At 40.7% G+C, this 23,294-nt stretch overlaps 1 protein-coding gene across 8 annotated transcripts in view; it reads left to right on the forward strand.

Moving 5' to 3' along the window:
- EBF1 (EBF transcription factor 1) overlaps positions 1-23,294 on the forward strand; it is a 406,775-nt gene that overhangs the window by 272,767 nt on the left and 110,714 nt on the right. For 4 of the 8 annotated variants that reach the window (XM_032259644.1, XM_032259650.1, XM_032259649.1 and 1 more), the window contains exon 8: positions 4,278-4,395. In XM_032259644.1, coding sequence (XP_032115535.1) covers positions 4,278-4,395 — 118 coding nt within the window. Of the gene's footprint in view, positions 1-4,277; positions 4,420-23,294 lie in introns of all 8 variants that reach the window. The other 4 variants (XM_032259648.1, XM_032259642.1, XM_032259647.1 and 1 more) reach the window with 1 other exon arrangement.

Consider the following 23,294-nt stretch of genomic DNA (forward strand, 5'->3'; position numbering starts at 1 on the left):
GGGCTGCCCGAGAAGTGATGGTGAGGAAGTACCAACCAATAACAAAACTCCTGAGAAACCCTCACTGATGGGAAACATTGGGAAAACTAGACCGAACTGACGAGACATGTCATTTACAGACTCTTCAGAATAGTGAGGTTTCATTTATAAAGCCTCAAATGTAACAGACTAAGATACAGATAAGTTCTAGAAAGCAAAATTATATAAACCAGTGAAAACTGCAATTCACGTGAGGCCTAAATGTATAATAATGTGTTATCGGCACAAAAGTCTTTAAAATTGTAAGTTTGTGTTGAGCAGTGAACTTAGAAAAAACACTGTCTGTATCCTCTTTTTAAAAAAATTACAGTGTATTCTGGGTCTTGTTTATGGCCGTTAAGATGCTTCAGGTTATCAACCCAACACATTCCTTTGAACTTTTTGTTTAACATCACCAACAAAGTGACAACTCCTACTCTATTACTGCTACTCATGTTTATTGAGTGCTCCATGTGAACCAGGAACCATGCTAGCCACTTTAATGAATTTAAGCCTCACAATTACCTTATGAGTTAAGTATGCTCATTATTCCCATTGAGAGTCAGGGACACTGGGACTCCGAGAAGTTAACCTGGTCAAAGTCACATTAACCAGGAAAGTTTGGGAGCCAAGGATGAAATTTTGTATCTAGTTCTTTCAAATTCTAAATAGAGAGGGATAGGAATAATACCTTTTAGGGATATTAATCCAGAAAAAGATGAAACAGAGGAGATTCTGAACCACTGATATGAGCCAAGAAATTGAAAATATCCAAAGTGTAAAATATCCAAAGGCCATGGTCAGCTAGAGACTTCTTTTCTGCCCTTCTTATTCCCTTATTCCGAATACTCTCAACTGGAAGAGAGGGACCAGATGGAAAGAACCTTGGAACATACTGGGTGCTCACCAGCATATCTCTAAATTGCTACCTTAAGAAGCAAAGCCCCCTAATAGAAATTTCATTACAAAAATATAGTGATAAAGTATATATGTATAAACCCAAACTTGTTTACATAGGCAGATATTTCAGGAGATATAACATTGGCATCTTCAAGAATCAAGCGGTACAATTAATTTCAAAACCATTCTAGAGCAGTGCCATCCAATAGAACATTCTGCAATGATAAAAAAAAAATTCCCCATTCGCCATGTCCAATATGGTAGCCAGAGTTACGTATGGCTATGAAACACTTGAAATGTGGCTATTGAGGCTCAGGAAGGGAATCTAAAATTTTGTTTAGTTTAAATTTAGCCACACATTTGGCTTCTGCATTGGACAATGCAGTTCTAGAAAGTAAAGGTGTAATTATAACAGATATCATAAAATTCTAAACATACCTATTTCTTCATATTCTCAACATCTTTTTCTCTGGGCAGGGGAGTAGAGAAATGGGGAAAAAGGAAAAGGGTGGTTGTGTCCAAAGGTAAAATCATTTTTAATGTTTATCTGTCTCAAATTTAGGCTATGTTTTATTGACAAAATTTAGGAAGGTAGGAGACTTGGCAGGCCTGCCTGTCCCCTTGCCTGCATGAAAGTGTCAGCACCTCATTAATCTTGCATGAAACTGTAAAGGCCCTTTTCCCTCCTACCATGGGCCAGTTTTTAAAGGACACTTCAGTCCCCCTTTTGCATCTCATGTATTTTTTTTTAATTTACAACTTGCTCTGTGGATTAATTTTATCAAATGTTTTATTTAAATATATCCTGAATATTTCCAAATTGAAATGGGAGAAGTTGTTTTGCGGTAGGCAAGTTGTACTGTGAGTTTTTGAGGAGCAGATTAGCTGTTCATTTTCTAGAAATTTAAAGTATGAAGATTCTCTGTATTATCTTTTCCCCAATTTTGATTGGCATTTCAACCAAATGATTCTATCACACATGTGGCCCTGGTGGTTCTTCTGTTGCCAAGAAAAGAAAAACATATGGGGTATAGTTTTTTTTCCTTAACCGTTCTTGACATTTTTGTTTAATGTAGGGATTAGATGACAGTGTCTTTAAAAGATACTGAATTTTTAAGCCTTAAGTTTGGAGAGCTTGTGTCTTACAGGTGCATGGTGAATTGTCACTGTTGTGTTTTTTCCTCCTAAGACAGACATCTAGAATAACCACTTTCTGTATTTCCTGACACTGAAAACAGATATGGTTTGGGATTCCTTTTATAGTTTCTTCAGCTAACGACTCCAGTGACCGCTCAACTGTGGTCTCATAGTAAATCAAAATTTCTTTGAAAGACCTGGCTCTGTTATGTAATTGTAAGTCCTGAGAAGCCGTCTCTCTAAAAAGAAAAGTGAACTTCTGTTGCCTTAAGTAAAATTGACTTTGCCACTGCACATGATAGTTTTTGAAGACAAAATAGTAGACCATTTTCTTCTTCTCCTCCTTCTCTTCCTTCTTTTAAATTAACTTGTAAACACATAAGCTTCAGGCTGTGTCAGATCTGGTTGGTCAATCATGAATTAAGGGAAGAACCACTCTGCAAACTACTGCATCAAACTTACATGTCATCTCCCAGATGATTTGTTCTAGATGGAATTTGGGGTTTCACAGTGGCCAAGGAGAATACTCTGAATCCTTGATTGAACCCTCAACTGTTTCCTATGCATTTTAATAAAGTAGTTTTAGAAAACAAAATTAACCTTATGCTACTACCATGAGTGATGCGTTCACAGCCTGCAATTCATGGGCATCTTTGAGGCTCTGGGAAAGGAAATTCACCATATTTTGCCAGGATGCCCTTAGGTCAACAAGGGGGACAGGGGAATTTTTAAGTGTGGCAAGACTAGTGAGGACTGGAGTCTGGGCTGACAATTCACAGGCGTAGACTGGGGCCTGGCATCTTCCCCTCTGCCCAACTCAGCTGATGAAACATTAGTGTTGCACAAGACTCTTCAGAAGTGGTTGCCCCCTTTAGCCAACTCGGAGAAAAGGCTTCCTCAGAAACTGAGGCCTCCGTCTGTGCCAATCCTTGTGAAGCGGTTCACCTCTTCAGAGGCTAATGCCTCTCAAAACCAAGAACAATTAAAGCGAGTCTTTCCAAGCAACTGGGGAATTGAGCAAAATAAATCAGAAATCCTCAGCCTTCGCTCTGGAGGCTCCCCTCATTATGAGAGCAGATCTATTAGCCCTCTTGCCATTGTTTTTCATTTCTCAAGTGAGGTGATTCTAATTAAATTAATCTGCATGTCAATCTATCGGTGATCAATCAAAGAGCCTGAGGTTCCCCCTGTGCTGCAGGGTGCTTGCGGCTGACAGGGGCTGATAATGGAGGAAGAAATAAACTGTCGAGCAAAGTTAATTAGTCAACATAATAGGTGGATTAAACGGGAGCGGGCTGATTGCTGTTTCCCGTGTCAAAGCATGAGGTGGGAGCTGAAGCAGCAATTACAGACGATTATTATATTTGGTTGTAAGAGGTCGCATGAATAAACATATCTCTGTGGGTTTCAGTTTTAATCCCTTTCCCATTTAATATAAGGAGAAGTGTAGGTCATTTCTTCTCATTGTTTTAGTCAAAGTTCTCTGAGACAACATCTCTGCCTGTGTCTCTTCTGGCAAACTGGGTTCACAGTCACTTTATGAGATGGTTTCAGTGTCTAAATTATGCCTTGGGCCAGTCCCACCATTTTTTTTTTAATTTGAAACAGATCTAAGACCCTTAATTGGCAGGAATTTTGGCGGGGAGGGGTGATGGTGATAGTAGCAAGGGGGACTTTGGTCTGATGAACCAAACTAAGGTGAAAAGAAAAAAGTACAAGAAATCTCAGAAAGACACCCAGGAGAGAAAAATGCATCCCAGCTCTTACTGAAATCTTTTTCATTTCTCTATCCTCTTAACCCTGACACGGTGGGGGGGGGGGGAATATTTTAAAGATTCAAAAGATTTTTATTTGCACGATCAACTGTGATATCTGCTTCAGTGTCTAAACTGAAGGGTAATTTAGGTGAAACACAACCACCCTTGTGTAAAAAAATATGCTAATAAAGATCCTCTTGTTAAAATTATGGTTAACAGTGTACCTTCTGCTGTGTAACTATAAACTGTGCAATTTTACTTAAAACTGCATCAAAAGCGTTCCATGCCAAAGACCCACTCATCAATAGCTCCTCTTGTTAGACTTGTACAGCATAAGCACCAGTTATTATGTGAAATAGCTATGCAATTTTCTTCAGCTCCCAGCTGTTATTTATTTAACTTGAGCTTATTACCCACCACGCTTTTATATTAAAATGTTCATTCATTTCTTTCTTATGTCTCTAGGTCGTGGTGTCTACGACAGTCAATGTGGATGGCCATGTCCTGGCAGTCTCTGATAACATGTTTGTCCATAATAATTCCAAGCATGGGCGGAGGGCTCGGAGGCTTGACCCCTCGGAAGGTACGCCCTCTTATCTGGAACATGGTAGGCGAATCATTTTCATTGGTTGGCATTGCTACTTTAACTGTGAATTTATTTGGCTTCTTTCTTCTACTCCACCACATGTTCTACTCTGTTTCAAATGTCAAAAGTCTTTTCGAACAAGATCGATCCTCCAGGGTTTTTTCCTCTTCAACATATGATGCCACATATTCAAGACTGGAAAATATCTCGGAGGCCCACCTTTCTTGTGCGACCACTCTCTACTCTGGAAATGGCTAATATTGCCTCCTTTCAGGTTGAGAGAAAGGAGGAGGCGTGGGCCATTGCTTTATTTTAAGCTCTCACTGGATTACAAAGTAAGGAAAGGCCAATCCAAGGAAAAATTAGGAAAGGCCACACAATTTTGTGTCACAAAAATCGTGATATATCAGGCATGTTTATAATTGACCATTGAGGTTTTATAATGAACCCATCCTCTTTACTATCCTCCTGGTGTATTTCAGGGACTACATGTTGAATTTCCTTTGAAGATCAGGTTCAATGTCTAGGTTGCAGGTGCTTTCTGAATATGAAGCTCAGACCAAATGTCCTTCCTGTGCCCTGTACATAGGTCTCACCTCTTCACCAGGTGATAGCGCTTGCTTTCTGTAGGTAGACTTTGATAGGGAAAAATCACATTTTTTTTGAGAATTATGGCTAATAAGTGGTGCCTTTGAGAGGAATGAAGGAAACCAGATAAAAATTTGAATCAAGGAAAGTGAATGCCACTCAGAAGATCCATGGGTTGGATTAGGTGCACATCTGAATTTTTCAGTGTTGCGTGTGTGTGTAATGTACCTACTCTTCCTCCTTTCCATTTATCCATCCATCCATCCATCCAAGAATGAGTGATTGAGGCTCTGGATAACAGTCACCATACTAGACTTTCTTCAATTGCCTCAGACTCTTAACCCATTTCCCTCACTTCCCTTTCTAGTTTGCTAGGTCAGCAAGATTCTTTTCAGAACACTACCACACAAATTATCATCTGATTGCCTGTTTTTTTCCATGGGCCAGGAGTTGCCCATAATTCATAAGACAGAAAACTCCCTTCCCTGCCAGCATCCCAATTTAATAAACTCACCACTCTCATCATTTTTGCCTGTTTTTTTTCTCCTGTGCTTATGGAACACACGAACCGTACTTTTTATTAATTAGCCAGATGTAACACTCTTAGAAGGGATTCTTCACCACATCCAGTTTTACGGTCTTTTTAAAGTAAACCATCATCTTTCAAAAGCTGCTTCTTTATGGTTTCATTAGTACTGAGATGGATGGATATTACTTTTTGCAGGAGGCCATTTGAAACACCTGCTCATGATTACATTCCTAGTTCCATTTCTGTACTTAAAATTATTCTGATCCTCACTTTACCGTAATGTTGCCTTTATAATATCTTTGGAGTTACTTAAGGCATTGTGTGACTTAGAGGTGTTTAGGTGAAAGGAGGAGGAAAAAAATAGGGAAATACTCAGTGCGCACGATTTGGAGAGTGCTGCCTAAGGACTGAAGTTATGTTTTAGACTGTGGCTGGTTACCTGCAATAGGTACTACCCAATCTGGTGACAGTCTTGACTGTCAGTTTGAAATCTGGGTTCACACTTTCAAAATCTGGTCAGGCCACATGCAGCTCCTATTTCTGCTCTTGGGAAGCCAGTGCGAAAGCTCCTGACACCATGCAAATTATCCCTCCAACAAAAACCGAAAGCAAACATAGAATACAGCCTGCTCTAAAGGATTCCTCTAGGCAATGAAGATCAGTAACATTATTTTGCGGCATGATAAGTGACCAGGCCTTGAAATAGGTACCAGGAACCCCAAATTCAGTTCTTAGTTTCACTCTGGCCTCTGTTCAACCTTGGACAAGTTGCTTTAGCTTTTGGTATCCTTGATTTCCTCCTTGTTAAAATGAAGGTGATGATCCGTAGGAGAGTTAAAAAAAAAAAAAATCTGTGCTTTGGGTGGGGGCAGGTAATGTAGATAGGGAAGTGGTCTGGGTGGAGGCTGAGAAGACGGGCAGGTCCACGCTCTGGTGACCCCCGGTCCCAGCCAGTTGTCACTTAGGGGAATGAGAACCCAAGTGGGGCCAGATGTTCCAGTTTGGCAAGAATTAAAACTCCCCTAATTTTTAATTGTTGGTAGCTAATTACAAAGTTTTGGACACAGAAAGGAGGAGGGGGAAAAAAAGCCACTTGGGAAGAATGCAGTCACAGGCCAACAGTTTGACACCTCTGGACCAACACAACTCTAAACTTCCTCGGCTCAGATGTTCTCTCTTCTAAGAGTACATATTAATATTTCAGCTGGGATATCATATTATTCTATGTTTTAAAGACAGCATTTTTATTCACCTGCTTGAGTTTATAAGTCCACAAATGGCCATATTATTATAAGATATTATTCAAAAAATGGTGAGATTTCACTGTATGTGAATGATTGGCCGTCGTTGGGGATGTGGGTATGTCTTATTTCCTTCAACAAGGGGGTCTTGCCTTTACCTAAGCCTTACTTCACTTCTCTCCAGTGGAAAGTAAGGGTAGACATGTTCAAATTCTTAGTAATGACAATACCATAGAAATCTGCTTCTCTGCAGAGTGAGTCAACCAACCACACAAAACCACCCACTCATTTAGACACTTCAAGCTGACACATAAATATCTACTCAGCAAAGGGTGACTATTGAACTCTTTCATTGGTGCTGTGTGGGAGTGGACCTAGATGCTAATTCATGTTGACGTGAGGGTAATACTTTATTTTGTTGTTGAAAAGTCCTATTTCAAAATGCTCTGTTTAAAAGACTGAGAGAATCACACACCCCCGTCCCTCTGTCTCTCCACTCTCACTCCCAACTGCTTTCAAACAGCTTCCTCATGGTGAAACTGCGGAGCATGTTCTCCTCTTGTGATCTGTGGGAACCTACGTTCTCCCCCATTCTGGAATTTACCGTCTCATTTACAGGTAGCCTGAATTATTTTGGGCTACTCTTCACATCTCTATTTATATCCTGCTTGTCAGACTGTTGGAGGAAGTTTCCTTTTGCAGCTCACCTTTCTGCATATAAGTAGAGACAGAGATCGTGCTTTACATTCATGCATGGGCTTTCTTATATGACCCGTGGACTCACAAACCCCTGTGCTCTGATAAATGACCCTGTAATTCAAGTCTGAGAGTTGACAAAGGCAAATTTATTTCATAGACTCTTGCATGGTCCAAAGAGAGTGAATCCTGGCATGCTATAGATTGTGGAAACAGCTCTTCCCCCTGTACTTGCTCTTCATTCATGAATACCAAGATTTTCTTTGGCTGGATATTTATGGGAGCATTTAGGCTAGTGAGGTTTCTTCTTTAAGCAATGGCTTAGTGGAAGATGTACAGTTGTGGATAGAGGCAGCCTCAAAATGTAGCTGCTCTCCTGGTTCCAATTTTTGAAAAAGCATGGGTTTGGGGTGAATGGCGCCGAGTGGCTGCCACAAGGCTATGTTCAGCGCTGCCCCGTGTGCTTGCCTTGTCTTCCAGTCATTTGGGCAAGTTCATGAAGACTGTGTTCTGGGGAGTCGTTGAGGGGTTTAGGGAGTGTTGCTCTTGGCATTGTTATTCCCCTGAGTTCCAGGTTGTGTTTACTTCAATTCAAGGCCAACTGTGGCATCAGTTTCTCTGTTTCTTCCCCCTGTGGCAAAATGCGGTGCCCTCACAGTGCTGTGGTGCCCAGCCCCTGTCAGCTTGCATGTGCTATCACTTTATTATCTAATGATCTAATATGCAACAAGGCAAAGTGCCCGTGCTCATCATTCTGACATAGAATGCCGGGAGAAGTGACTAAATTACTTTATGTACCATTAGCACTTGCAGCTATGGTGAACTCAGCGGCAGCATTTATGCAAATGCCTGTGAATACACTCTAGTGGCTTTGTCAGGAAACCATCTGACAAGCAGTTTAAATGCTCATTTTTTAAAGGGGATACATGTATTTTTTTATTTTGGTGTTTTTCTCCCTTCCTCTCTTCTTTTTTTTTTTCCTTCTCCCCTTTTTGGTCTGTTGGAGGAATTACGTCCTCCATGGTGACTAAAGAAATGTGAGCAGGTCCCAGAGCTCACCTGTCAGTAGGAGCCCTTTCCTGGAGTGGGATTAAGTCCCCAGTAGGGTGTTCTTTAGATTTAGTGTTTTTTTTATTGTTTTGAATTTGTACATTCTTTTTATTTTAAAAAAATCAGTGGAACTATTAGTCAAGAGTTTTTAGAATATAAACATTTTAGTGTTCATGAGCTCTGACCTGAGGTCCTACTTAGTTTTTTAGATCAAAGATAGATTCTTTAAAACATATTCACTTTTCAAAAATGGAAAATGATTGAAATTTAGCTTTTATGGGCATCAGATACAAATCAATTAAATTTCCCTTCAGAGTTATAATAAAGACTGCAACATAAAACATAAATGTGCCAGGATCTCAAGAGAAAACAAATAAAAACAATAGAGGAGTTTGCTCACACTAAAAATATTTTGAAGAATGAAGACTGGTAATAGAAGCCCTGGGCCCACCTCCTGGCTGTAATTACAGCTTTGGAGAAATCGAGTCAGGTGTTCACTACCACCAGTGAATTCTGACCTTTTGGTTGTAGTATTCCATTACAACTGTCCCTGACAGTACGATGTTGTTGCTGATCTTCAGCATGTGACCTTCTATAATCCTTTTGATTCAGACAGAGGCAGTTTCTGCTTCTGTCAGTTGCCCCTGGGTGTCCATGGGTATCCAGCCCCATTGACTTCCTGTGACCAGCTGCATTTAAATGTGTTTTAAAAAAAACTTTTTATTTTTTATTTTTATGGAAATGTAGAGAAAGATGGTTTGAGCTTGGGGAGATTACTCCAAAGGAGCCCCTTTTCCCTTCTGTGTAATATGATCCTAACAAGAGGCTAGAAGGAGAATCAGCCTGTCTGTCTGTCTAGAGAGCTGGACTCTAGTCCTGACTGCCATTAACTGGCTGTGTGGCCCTGGGAAAGTCATTTTGCTTCTGTGGGCCTCAGTTTTGTATGTCCGGCGAAAGCCAGGTGGGGTCCTCTCTAGACTTCCTTTTAGCATGCACTATGTTATGGTGCTCTCAACTGAAGCTATTGGCACATGACTTTCCGCAGGAGGTGTCTTTGGAGAAACACAGCTTCCTGGGAACAGAGGAATCCACTAGCGTTTTCTAAGAACCCTTCCTTTGGATTTCCAGCCAAGGGAGGAGGTGTCAATCAGGTATACTTGAAATCATTCATTCATACTAAGCATGCACTACATGCCAGACATCAAGCTAGGTGCAATAGTATAAGGCAGACTCAGTCCTTGTCTTCACAGAATGACGTAAATAGAGAGGAGTGGTACTAAGCAAAATGTACAACTAATGGATTAGAGTGGATCAAAGGGGGCCCACAAAAGCAAAGGGGAGTAATGAAGTGTCAGGGAAGACTTCTTTGAGAAAAATCTCATTTATGCCAAAATCAAATAGATAAGTAAGTTTTTACTAGGTGTCTTAGTCTGTTTTCTGTTGCTATAGCAGACTGGCTAATTTCTGAGGGAAAGGAATTTACGTCTTACAGTTCTGGAGGCTGGGAAGCCTAAGGGTGTGATGCCAGCATCTGGTGAGGGCTTCCAGGCTGCATCATCCCATTGTGGAAAGGTAGAAGGACAAGCAAAGGTGGGTGAAGAGAGCTCCCTTTTATAAGTAACTCACTCCCACAATAATGGAATTAGTCTGTTCAGGAGGGTAGAGCCCCCATGATCTAATCACATCTTAAAGGTCCTACCTCTTAATACTGTTGAAATTGCAATTAAATTCCAACATGAATTTTGGCAGAACATTCAACCAACTATTTATCTATTCAAACCATAGCACTAGGCAAAGGGGATAAAAAAATTGCCAGGTAAAGGAAACTGTGTGCAAGGGCTGTTTTGCTTAGGTGAATTCTAGGAACAAAAGGGACTGAGAGGGCTCCTCTTGCTCCCAGGCAAGGGAGGAGTGGCAGGAGATGGGACTGGGGCTGCTGTGAGGGCTACATCATGCAGGCCAAGCTGGGCTGGGCAGGTCATGGTCTGGATGGCAGTTGTGGCGTGGGGGTCAGGCAGGGCTTTGATGAACTCAGTTTCAATTACATGGACTCCTCAGATCCCATGAAAGCCCAGGGCAAGATTGCTTAGAGTTGCTTATAACTTTGCTCTTCACTGCTGGGCTTTGGAAGCTCACCAGGGAGTTGGCTGTGTCTTGGAGCTGTCCCCCTAATTACTCCTTATTGTATCAATAGTGCATGTGATTCTTATAGAAAGTCAAACATTTTAAGAGTCCTTTTATTTTCAGATGGCTTTGTATTATTGATTTAGTTTTTCATAAGTGGCTTAGAAACAGTGTACGTTTTGACTTCTTTTTGAATGTGTGGACACCCTCACCTTTTCAAGATCTTTAGAGAGCTGCTGCATTATTTGACCCATTAAAATGTATATTGCCCCAACAAAACTTAGTGAGTGAAAATAAACTAAAACAACAGAGAAAAAATACCGCCCCAAATTTCTCTCTCTCCTCCCACCAGGGTCAGTGCCTGAGCCAGGATGGAAGGTCATTTTCTTCACTCTCCCTCATTTCACAAAGACCCAGAGAGTGGATATAATCTGCTCATGCTTAAACATAGCTAGTTTCTGTCAAAATCCATCCAATGCTCTTTGCACTTGTTCATGTGCATTTCAGGGGTTGCAAAGCTTCCCGGTCGCTGGATAACCATGCCAGAGGATTTGGGTTCCACCCTAATGCCTGTACATTTCATGTTGGCCTAGCCTTGCCTCTAGTCTTTCTGGGATTCCCATGATCCTGAGAAGAATGTCCGTAAAATAAATCCAGCTTCCTGATAGAAATGTACATTGAAACCACAGTGGCAGGTGATGGATGATGCATAGCTTCTCACACAGCCAGCAGTCCTTCTGTGCCTAGTTTTAGTGCAGAATCCCAGCCAAAACCACTAAGGCAACATCATCTTGGTGAAGGACCTAGGCTAAGTAGAAAAATATTGGTGTCATCTTTTGTGACGGAGGGTGGCATGTTACACCTTACCAATTGATTTTTCCTACTTGAATAAAGAAGACAGATGCAAGAACAGAACATTAGGGTTAAGAATGTCCAGATGTGTCATAACATAGAGCACTGATGCCCCAGATTTTCAGGTATCAAATCAGGGCTTTTACTCTGAGCAGCTGGGAAGATGCCTTTTGTCTTTCCTTGAAATAGAAAGGACGTGGTAAGTACTCAAGATAATACACAAGGATGTTAGTGAAGACTCATTTCCAGTGTATTCCCTGAGTAATTCATAAAGCAGGTAATACCAGAAATCCTACCACTGGAGATGCAGTAGCCAGCAAGATCTCAGCTTCAGACAGATTGAAGAGTTCATGAACAGGTGATCTGTGTTCTGCTTATTTTACCATGGCACCACTGACAGCACTGATAACAGAAAAGAAATAGTGCTCAGACTTTGTTACCGTGTTTGACAGTAACCAGGCCAGGTAGTGATATTTATTATTCTATTATTATTTACTACCACTACTGTTTTTTTTTTTTTGAACTATCATCAGCATTTATAGAGCATTTACTACAGGCCAGCACCATGGTAACTATTTTACTTATCATCGTATCACGTCTTCCAACAAATATCATGATATATAATAATTATTATCCCCATTTTACAGATGAGAAAACTGAGGTTTAGAAAGAGTCAGTAACTTACTCAAAGCTGCATAACTAATTAGAATAGGACCTGGAATTCGACCTTAGGTCTGCCTAATAATACTGCTAAGAATAATAATAAACATTCCATGATCCCTACTATGATGGGCACAGAGTGCTATAGATACCCTGTTGTAAAGATGAGAAAACTGATGCTAAAGAGAGGGTAAATAACTAGCCTAAATTCGCACAGCAATTAAGTAGTAGATCCAGGGTTCAAACCCAGGAAGCTCGATGCTGAAGCCTGTAGTCTTAGCTACTGCTTTGGTACATTACAGCCTAAGAAATTCTTTCCATCTCCTAGCCTGTTGTTCCTGTTTTTTTCTTAACACAAGCAAGGAACCTGAAGGAAACTTTTCCTGTGACTGGGACATATTCTGCTAGTCAAATTTTTTAAAATCCTAATTTAATTCGATGACTAGTATATTTTGCATGGGGCTGGCAAGATAATAAGGATGCTGGTAATATTTTATTTATTTGCAAGAATGTTCTAACTCATCTCCCTAGAAATCATTTGTTGACCATATGGGCTCTCTGGCATGTGTACAAGGTGTGGAGGAAGGAGACCATGAGAAAATGATGAGATTGTGAGTTCAGCAACCATTAGGACACTGAAGAGTGTGCCTCATGCTAGAAATAACATGGGAAACTGATTTGGATACAGGGAGGCTAGTTTCTTGTATGAATTTCTTGACAAACCTGTAAACTGTGGGAAATTTCCAGTATTTGGTTGGTTGGTTGGTTGAGCTAATAAATGAATGAGTCATACCTAACTTATTTTAATAAGCACAAAGTGTGATGTGTTGTCGAGGGGGGGATTTGGGGGAGAAGGGTGTTGCTTTCTACTTATATTTTGGCCAGAAATGACAGAAATTCATTAAAAAAAATTTTTTTTTTTTTTGAGAGAGAGCCTTGCTCTGTTGCCCAGGCTATGAAGTGTAGTGGTGTAATCATAGCTCACTTCAGCCTCAAATTCCTGCACTCAAGCTATCCTCCCACCTCAGCCTCCCGAGTAGCTGGGACTACAGGTACACACCACCACGCCAGGCGAATTATTTTGATTTTGCAGAGACAGGGGTCACTATTGTTGCCCAGGCCGGTCTTGAATGCCTGGGCTTAAGCAATTACACCCCCTTGGTCTCTCAATGTGCTGGGATTACAGGCATGAGCCAGCCTGCTCAGAACTTTTTTAAGCCTAATTTTTTTCTGTCTTCTATTTGGTTATAAAAGCATCAATTCCAGTGGCATTGATGTGCCCAGTTGGTTGTTTCAAACCAAGCCGCCTGTATACCCGTCACAGGAGCTTTCCTCGCTTGAGAATTTCAGAGGCTTCAAGTGATGTTCATGAGCAAGTAAAAGCTTTGATGTGCTGTTCATAAACCCTTCTTAACATGAGATATTTAGCAGCAGTGGCCAGGGGTTGAGTTGGAAATATTTTTGGGTTTTGACCATTTTCAGTTATATATGCCGAAATAAAGTAAAACCAAGCTCTGCCGCTACCTTACTACATGACTTTGAGTGTGTACTTTGATTTCTCTGGGCCCCAGTTTCCTCATCAGTCAAGGTGGGTCTTGGAAGAGTCCTCCAATCTCTGATGATTTGTTTTTGGAACCCAGCTAATTCTGTGACAGGTTCTTCTATCTCTTGAGGGTCTACACACATGCAGCCTTGAGAAGTGGCTACCGAAGTTCCCAGGTTATGGTCATTCTAGGGCATGGGCATAAGGCCAGTTTCCCTCCACATTGACGACCTCTGCAGGAGGTTAACTGTTGGTTTTAGGAAGCCTGGAAAAGCCGCAGAAGTGTGGTCTGCACAGCCATTGTGCCTTAGGTAGCTTTCACCTTGCATTCTTCTCTCTGCATTTCTGCAGCTGGGGGGGGGTGTTGTGTATAAGCAGCTTGATGGTTGGCAGTGAGCTTTCAGACCACTATTTCCGGTGCAGTAGGTGAGATAATTTGAAAAGGTGGGGGAAAAACATTAAAACATTGTTTCATGGTTATGTGTTTACGTTAATGCATAAACAAAACAATAACTCTAGCCTCAAAGTCATGATCTCACACCTATTATTGCTTAGGGCAAGACTAAATTTAAAGAAAAAGTTGATCTAAACAAACAGCAGCTAAATACTATTAAGTAAATAATACTGTAAGTGTACAGGGACAGAGGAAAATCATGACTGAAGTTTGGGAAATACTGTTAGAGAGGGCTTTAAGGGCTGGGGTAAGTAGTAATTCTTTCAAGTCACCAGAAAACAGTGTAGGACTCTGGGAAACATTTTTTTTTTTTTTTGAGTCAAATCATGTTTAAAAGAAAGTCTTTTAGGCTCGGTTTACCACTAGAATAGACAAATATCCTAACAGGATTTGAAAAACTAAAGCTTCTTCCAAGCCGCTGTTTTTTATTTTGAAACAAGTAGTATCTGCCTGTCAGAGAGCAGAAATAAGTTTGGAAAGAGGATTTGAATTAAGAGAGAAAATCAGCTAGGGTCCACCCAGGCAGCACATTATGATAATATATACAGAACTGGCTGGACACTGAGCAAGGCTGACATTGTGTTGTCAAGGGCAGGATCGCCCGTCAATTTCTGAGATAGAATTTGAGTTCAAATGACAGAAAGAGCAGCCACTGTGTTGAAACTGATGCATGGGGGAGGGGCAGGCAGGCAGGAACCACCGGGCCCAAAGGCAGGAAGTCCTGGTACCTCCGGAAGGGGGTGGCTCTGTTTTCTCATCTGGCTGCTACCCTTCCTTCTAACCTTAACATCTGTCAGCAAGATCCACCTGGGTCCTTGCATGATTAGAGCCCACCAAAGGGGGGAGCTTACTGGTGCTAATTTTAACCCCCAAGAGAATGGAGTGCCTATTGCTGAAATGGGGGCTAGATTAACCCAGGAAATGGGACTCCATGTAGCCACTTGTTGTTGACCTAGGAAGCCTGTCGTGGGTGTAGTGACAGTTGTTGATAACTTCTGGAAGAATTCTTAACTTTTCAGCTACTCTGCTTAGTTCCTTAACATCTTAGTAACACCAATGATTCCTCTTTAGTTTATTTGCTTATTCATTCAATCATTCATCTATTTAACACTAACACGTTTATTGACTGATTGCCAATTATATCAGACAATGGGGCTACAGAGGTGATGAGGCAGGGACAATTGTTAGCATTCTGAGGTATACTGTCACGTGTGTATAAGTATTTGTGTGCTGATATTAGACAAATAATGGCACATGGAATGATTTAATCTACAGCGATGGTTTAGTGCTGTAAGTTACAGACACAGACTGCTAAGACAGCTTAAAACTGGGGGACTCAGCCAAGTCTGAAGAATCAGGGAAACTTTTAAAATTTTAAATGAGAATGAACAGGAGAGGGGAAAGCATATTCAAAAATCCATGTAGGGACAAAACATTAGAAGCTGTAGGGAGGGCAAACAGGGAAGGTAGGTCAGGTCTGAGATCCATTTTTGAGAAACTAAACTTGGAAAATTTCCACAGGTTGTATACTCTTTGACTTTGAGATGTGATTCCATTGCAGTTTTGTTATCGCAGGCTAACAGAACTCATTGTCCATAAAATGGTAGCATTTAGAGCAGCGTTTTGGGTGATGGCTTTACTGTTGTCATAGCCAGTTAAGTACTTTCTCTGCATCAAGTTCAGTGCTAAGCATTGTATGATGTCTTTTGATGCTCTTCACAGCCATGGGAGGGCACTAGTATTATTAGTTTTACTTAACACATTTGGGAAACTGAGGCCATCCTTTAAGGATTTGGTCATGGCCAAAGTTAGGTGTTTATCTGCAGCTTTGGATCTCCAAGTAGCTGACACAAGGGGTCCTCACCACTGTCTTCTCTTACTGTTTAGTCAATGCTAATCTTCCCTCCACATTGGGCTTCAGAGGTGGAGAGAAATTCTGCTGCTATTTGAGCACGTAATATAATACCTGCTTCAATTGAAACAAATTGACGACATTACTCAAAGGCAAATTGAAAAGCCAGATCTATGCTAAATCCCAAGGGAAGTTAGTTGGCATGTGCAGTGATATATGGGAAGGTGCTTTTCTGGGTTAAGATAAAAAGTCCTGGTATCACGTCACGCTATCAGGCACCCCATCTCAAAGTCCCTGTGCCAGCCCTGCAACTTGAAATACTCAGTGGACAGAAATGAAACTTTATAGAAATTAGGTAATCATCATTTTTATCAGATGAATATGATGCCATCAGCATGATTTTAGCATCCTCGAAAAAAAGAGATTTACCTAGAAGGACACAAGAGAAAGTCTGAGGCATGGATTGCAGGACTGAGGCTTTTCTGCTGGCCTGCTGTGGGCAAGTCGGTTGGCAGATGACCTAGTAATTAAAATCCTGCTTAAACGTATGCTGCCGGTCAGTCATAACAGAAGCACTGACATGGGTAACCAGAGAAAGAAAAGAAAAGGGAAACACAAAAGTAACACTGTTGAGCCCACAGGGTGCAGAAATAGATCTGAATGGACTGAATGCATATTTGAACACTAAGCATGAAAGCAGAACCCAAGTACTAATATATTTTTATCCCAATCTGTGAAATTAATCAATATTTTATGTGTGAACATATGCTCCTGTGTTGCTGGCTTATTTAATTGACAGTTGCAATCAGCAGGACACCAGTTGTTCAAACCCACAATTTTCATCCACAGTTCTGGGGAGAAATGCAGCAGGGGACCCAGGGAACAGGGACACAGACAGTGTCAGATTTGAGGCCTCTTCTCAACCCTTCTGTTGCTTTCATCGACCTTGGGGCAAAGTAATAAAAATGTCAAGGTAGTACATATGTTGAATATGAACAGAGAGTAATGTACTTGGGCTGCTGTTTAGGAGAATGATGATTAAAATGAACATGGTTGGTTCAAATTGAGACCTTTCTTTGATTCTTTATTATTTTTATCTATTTCTCTTTTAAGCATAGCTGGAGAAGCCAACAGACACTGAGCACCCCCTATGTGCTGGGTCTGAGGCAAATGCTGTTGGGCGTATTATCCATGGGCTAGCAGGTGAGGGGGAATATATCCCAGCCAGTTCCAATGTATTTGATCATTTCTTGATAGAGGACGAAGATACATCTTTGGTCTTTCTTTGCCAAAATCTTCTGGTGGAATCATCAAACCAGCTGTGCTTTTCCAGTAACCATTATGTGCAACAAATCTATAAAGTCAGACCTCATATTCCTCTACCTTTTAACTTTGGCAGAATCTTAGAAAGTCTCCTTGATTAGCTAAAGGCCTGTGGAATCCAATCCCTGTTCAAAAGAAAAGGAAAACTGGGGGAAAGTGTTATTAAGGCACTGTTTTAGAATAGTCCGTTTGTTAATTGGTAAATTTTATTATTTTCATGACACGTACAACATTCTATAGTGAAGCCCATTGGAATGGACAATGTCCAGATTAAAAAGGAAAGTTAAAAGGAACTGCCCCGGACTTTAAAAGTGTTTCTTATAATGTTGCTATCATTTGTATTACACGTTTGAAACTCTGTGTGTTTCGCAGCCCAACATGTAACAATAGGAAAGCTTCTAAGCCTGGAAGTTTGGCAGTATTTTCAATGTTCCTGTGTTTAAATTGGCATCTGTGGTAGGATGCCATTTTCTGAACTTGGAAATAGAAGAAGGTGGAGAGAGATTTTACTATAATTCATATGTGGGTCTGAGTCTTAGGGGGAAAATAACTTTACTTGGAAATAGAGTAGTAATATTATGTAAAGTTAATAAATATCCACCCTCTATCTTGGGGATAAGAAATTGCACAACTTAAGATTTTATGGGACTTTGGCTGTCTTTGTATGATTGAAGTGAATATTTCAGCCAAACTGAACAGAAATTTCAGATAAACAGCAAAGTTGAAGGGTACTTTGGGTGTTTTAAAATATTCAGCTGTATCAATTCAAACATGAATTCCCAAAGTCTCAAGTTCAGTTGAATCTCTGAGATTCAGCTATTTCATTTGTAAAGTGGAATGAGGAATATGGTCTGCTTGCCTACTGCTCAAGGTTGATATTAAGAATAATCGAGATAATGTATGGTAAAGCTCCTGAAAAACTTAATGCTAGTTAATTGTCAGGTATAGGTTAAGTGCAGAGCACTGTCCACCCTGTTTATAAATGAATGAGGTTCCTGTCTGTAAGGAACCTAGTTGGGTTGATTTGCCTACATATACATGCCCAGCTATATATGTATAAACACATGCATCTATCAAGATAAGAGTTCAAGGGAAAGTGCAATAAACAATAAATGGGAACGACAGGAAGAGTTCACTAAAGGGTTAGGGTTCTGTAGACTGGAATAGAAAGAAACACCTTCATGCAAAAGATGGATCATTTTGGCAAGTAACTCTTTGGCTGATGGAAGTAAGTGGTATATCCTTCATAAAAATATGCTGGGAACATGCAAAGGATGTTTGGAGACAGTGGGTTTGGGAAGCCTGTCGTCACCATCTTTCTTTTCTTCTCTATATTCCTTCTCTTTCTTTCTCTTACAGCAACTTCTATTCTTCCTCCTTCTCTTCATCATCTCACATTTTTTGCCCACTCTGAACTGAACTCTTCACATAGATTAACTCATTCAAACCTCACAGCGACCCTATGAAGTAGGATGTCATTTAAGACAGAGTCTCACGCCGTTGTCCAGGCTGGAGTGCAATGGTGCAATCTTGGCTACTGCATCCTCCACCTCCCAGGTTCAAGCAATTCTCCTGCCTCAGCAACCTGAGTAGCTGGGACTACAGGTGTGCACCACCATGCCCAGTTAATTTTGTATTTTTTTTTTTTTGAGACAGAGTCTCACTCTGTTGCCAAGTGCCAGGCTGGAGTGCAGGGGCACAATCTCGGCTCACCGCAACCTCCGCCTCCCTGGTTCAAGCAATTCTCCTGCCTCAGCCTCCCGAGTAGCTGGAACTATAGGCACATGCCACCATGCCCATCTAGTTTTTGTATTTTAGTAGAGATGGGGTTTTACCATGTTGGCCAGGATGGTCTTGAATTCCTGACCTCAGGTAATCTACCTGCCTCAGCCTCCCAAAGTGCTGGGATTATAGGCGTGAGCCACCATGCCCAGCCAGGTGGACTGTCAGAATAATTATCCTCAATTAAAGTGGTAGAAACTGAAGCTTTCAAACAGTAAAGTAATTAGCCCAAACTAGTAAGTGGTGAAGCTGAAATGTAAGCTAGCTGAGAACCCCTGAATCCAGAGGCGGTGCTCTTAACTGCTGCTGAGGCTGAAAATGAGGCTGGAGAAAAAAAATGGGCCAGACTTGTGAGGGTGGACTTGATCATGCTGACTAAGTTTTGAAAGCTAATATTTGAGGAAGGTTAATCTGGGTTTTGATAGGTAGACTGGATTTTGCATATAACTAATAATTCTCTAGTAGAAATGAATCACAAACAGGCAAGTGTGAGTGTTTGCTCTTTGATGTCCAGACAGAACGGCTCAGACCCCAAAGAGTAATTTTTGAGGAAGTTGAGTCAGTACATCATGGAGTTTAAATGGAAGTGGAGTTCCCACTCTTCTTTGTATGGCTCATGTGGGTAAAGTGGATGATACACATTCCTGTGCTTATGACATCACAGATCATCACCACGGAAACATCTGTGCTGTAACAAACGCTGGATTGCAGTGTCACTGAATGTGTCAGGGAGGAGAGGAAACTGGCTTAAATGATAAGGCTCTCAATAATGAAAGTTTACTCAAATACGTTAGCAATGGCAGCCTCGGTTGTGGAGAGAAATGTAAGCAGAACTATTCTGAAAGGCACAAAGCAGGACTTGTGCATTATTAAATGTTGGGCAAGGTTGATTTCAAAATGCTGCTCACACTCAAAACATGGTTTTCTTAAAAAGTCACTATCTATGCTGTCTTGCATGATGACAATAAAAATCCTTTAGGAACAGGGAGCTCATCTCCCAAACTGCACATAGAAAATCTTCTGCATAGCCAGGCACGGTGGCTCAAGCCTGTAATCTCAGCACTTTGGGAGGTCAAGGTGGGTGGATCATCTGAGGTCAGGAGATCGAGACCAGCCTGGCCAACATAGTGAAACCCCATCTCTACTAAAAATACAAAAAATTAGGTTGTGGTAGCACGCATCTGTAGTCCCAGCTACTAGAAGTCGGGAGGCGGAGGCAGGAGAATCGCTTGAACTCGGGAGGTGGAGGATGCAGTAAGCCAAGATTGCACCATTGTACCCTAGTCTGGGCAACAGAGTGAAACTGTTTCAAAAAAAAAAATAAAAAGAAAGAAAAAGAAAATATTCTACATAGCAAAGAAAGGCCAACTGGGGAACTTTGATGTGTTTTGGGAGAAGATCAGGAGCAAAATTGGCCATGATTGTGTTTATTGTTTGGTAAGTCAGTAACAGTATTAGTTGTATGATTGCAGAAATTAATAATTATTAAAAGATGATTATATATTAGTTGCTGGCAATTAAAAGTAAAGGTTTTATATGAAAACCTGGATTTGCAAATGTCTTTTATAATCAGAAGAGCTGGTAGTGCTGGATCCACATTCCCAAATGGCAACTGGTAGGGAAAACTCAGAAATCGTCTTCCTTAGCCACAATCCTCACCATTCCCATTGCATTGCCCCATCACATTGCATTAACTTACCTTCCTGGCTAGCCCCGTGAGTATTTGATTTTGTGATTCTTATTGGAAAGGTTAGAGATTAGTTGTTCCTAGCACAGTTTCTGGTCTATGGAGGGCACCCCATATATTGCAGCTCTGATTAGTCTTTATCAGTTATAGGCTCAGTTATGAAAACTTGATCCTGAGATCAGTGCTAGTCAATTGAACTTCCTGTGATGATGGAAGTGTCCTGTCTCTGTGCTGTCCAATATGATAGCTACTAGCCACTATAATGATTGACTACTTGAAATGTGGCTGGTATGACTGAGGAAATAATTTGTATTTTATATTAATTAGTTGAAAAGTAAATGTAGCTAGTGGCTACTATGATGGGCAAAGCAAAAGCAGATTAAGTAATGGGATTGAACATCCAGTCAGTTGTCCTCATTTAGGATAGACTATGGAGGATAAACAGTGGGGCTGTGTGTGTGAACTTGCCCATCTTACAAGAGATGACTTACAGTGGGCTTCATTACCTAGGGCCATCTATTTTCAAAGTGGGAACCACTCCTTATTACCTGGCTTGAATTCTTGTTAGTTTCAGGAGCCTGAGACCTATGTTTTACAAGATGTTCATCTGCACATTCATAGCAATACAGATAAGTCATCTTAAGCTTAAATGGGAAGTCTGACTGTTCTCTGTCCCCTGAATGTTAAGGGTACTACTTAAGTATAATAACTATACTTGTGAGTGGAAAAGCCTAAATTATTTGATTAGCTGCTTGGCCCCCACATTCACGACAGCATACAGCCAAGAGCCAGTGTGAGTGAGGGTACTGTGAGAGGGAAGCCTGCGGAATCCTGCTAGACTGCTGGGGGGATCCTCTCTTCTTAGGGCCAAGGGCACACAGGCTGCTGTCTCTTGACATTTCTATTGTGAACACATTGAGCACCTCTAATGATCATGTTGCTATAAAACAGCCTGAAAGTAGGATTCTAAAAGATCCCTCTCTCATGCAACTTTTTCATTCATTCACACGTTGTTTGCCTGGGAAATTTGTCACTGATCCTCTCCACCGTGCCCAGCAGTCAGAGCCCTCCCTCTGTCTTTGTCATAGAGTTGAAACCCAGAGCCATCTACCAAGCTCTGGCTTATTGGCCACTCACTGTCCTTTTTCCTGAAACCTGCCCTAAGCCAACTTTTCTAGCTGATTGATAAGTAACTTCACTGCTTCTAGGGATATATGCATGGAGAACAAAACAAATGTCAGCCTTTTTTTTACTCCAGATGAAGTTCTGAATTATAGCTTCTGCCTGCACACCCCTGCCCTTGCCCCAGAAAAAAAAAAAATTGCTTCCTTAAAAACATAGAAAACTTAATGAAAATGATAAAAACAGTGTTGTAGCTAATTTTGTAAAGTAATGACTAATACCGATCCTCTTGTAACAGAAAAAAAGAAGAAAACACATGAATATCTTCTGCTTGGATCCTTTATTCAATTGGAATTATACGTCATCTAGTCTTATAGTCAAATTCTGCTAAGAGATTACCATGTCTTTCTTTTTTATCTTTGTGGGCAAACATCAATGTAAACCCCTATTATAGTAGTGAATTGAATGAATCCTAGAATTCAATAGGAAGAGAAAGACAAAACCCTCTAACAAAAAAGTAGATTCTACATGTTTTAAAATTTCTTTGTAGCAAAATTCACAGCAAAAACATTTTCTAGAAAAAGACTAAGGTAATATGAACCGAGAGTAACTAATGAAATGCTAAATTATCTGCATGCATCTATGTTTTTATTGCTGAATTTGGTCCTGACTCCAGACATAAGAAGGCTAAAAATTCATATTCAGATAAGGAAAGGCAAACCTTGGCGAACAGATGGAGCAGAGTTCAGCATAAAGGTTTAATCCTATCAGGCCGATTCCTGTATGGCCATCTGGATAATCCGGCACACACATTCAAGGCCTGTTAAAAATACGACTCCGGCCAAGATTAACGTCACAGATTTTCCACTAGACTTGCTCGTATTTGACTTTATGATTTTCCAGGCCCAGGAAGATTGCTTGTGAATAAAGACTTGAGTAGTCCTTGAAGAAGCAGTTGCATATTTTTTTTAACCTGAAATTGTTTCCCCTTCTCACAATATTGGGTGCTCATTTTTGGAAGGTTATCTTCATTTCCTTTTCCCCCCTGGGTTTCATTTCCCAAACTTTTCTTACAACAGGACAATAAGAAGAACTGGACTAAAAATAATTTTGCACATGAAAGTTCTCCTTGTCAGGAAGAAAAGAGTTATTTACTTATTATATAATCAGAGGCAAGTCAATTTACTATTGTTACAACAAATATCACAATTGGATCTATGAATAATTCATTTTGAAAATTCTCTTACCCTCCATGACAATTTTTCCCCATTGCTTTGCAATGGAGTAACTGACAATCATAGAATAAGGTGGCGGGGGCGGCGGGGGGGATCCCAAAGAACGGATGACAGTATTTACCTTTGGCTGCTCTAGGATTAATATTTTGTACATTTTA

This window comes from Sapajus apella, unplaced genomic scaffold (genome assembly GCF_009761245.1).
Source record: "Sapajus apella isolate SASKATOON/1434 unplaced genomic scaffold, GSC_monkey_1.0 scaffold110, whole genome shotgun sequence".
NCBI classification, from domain to species: domain Eukaryota; kingdom Metazoa; phylum Chordata; class Mammalia; order Primates; family Cebidae; genus Sapajus; species Sapajus apella.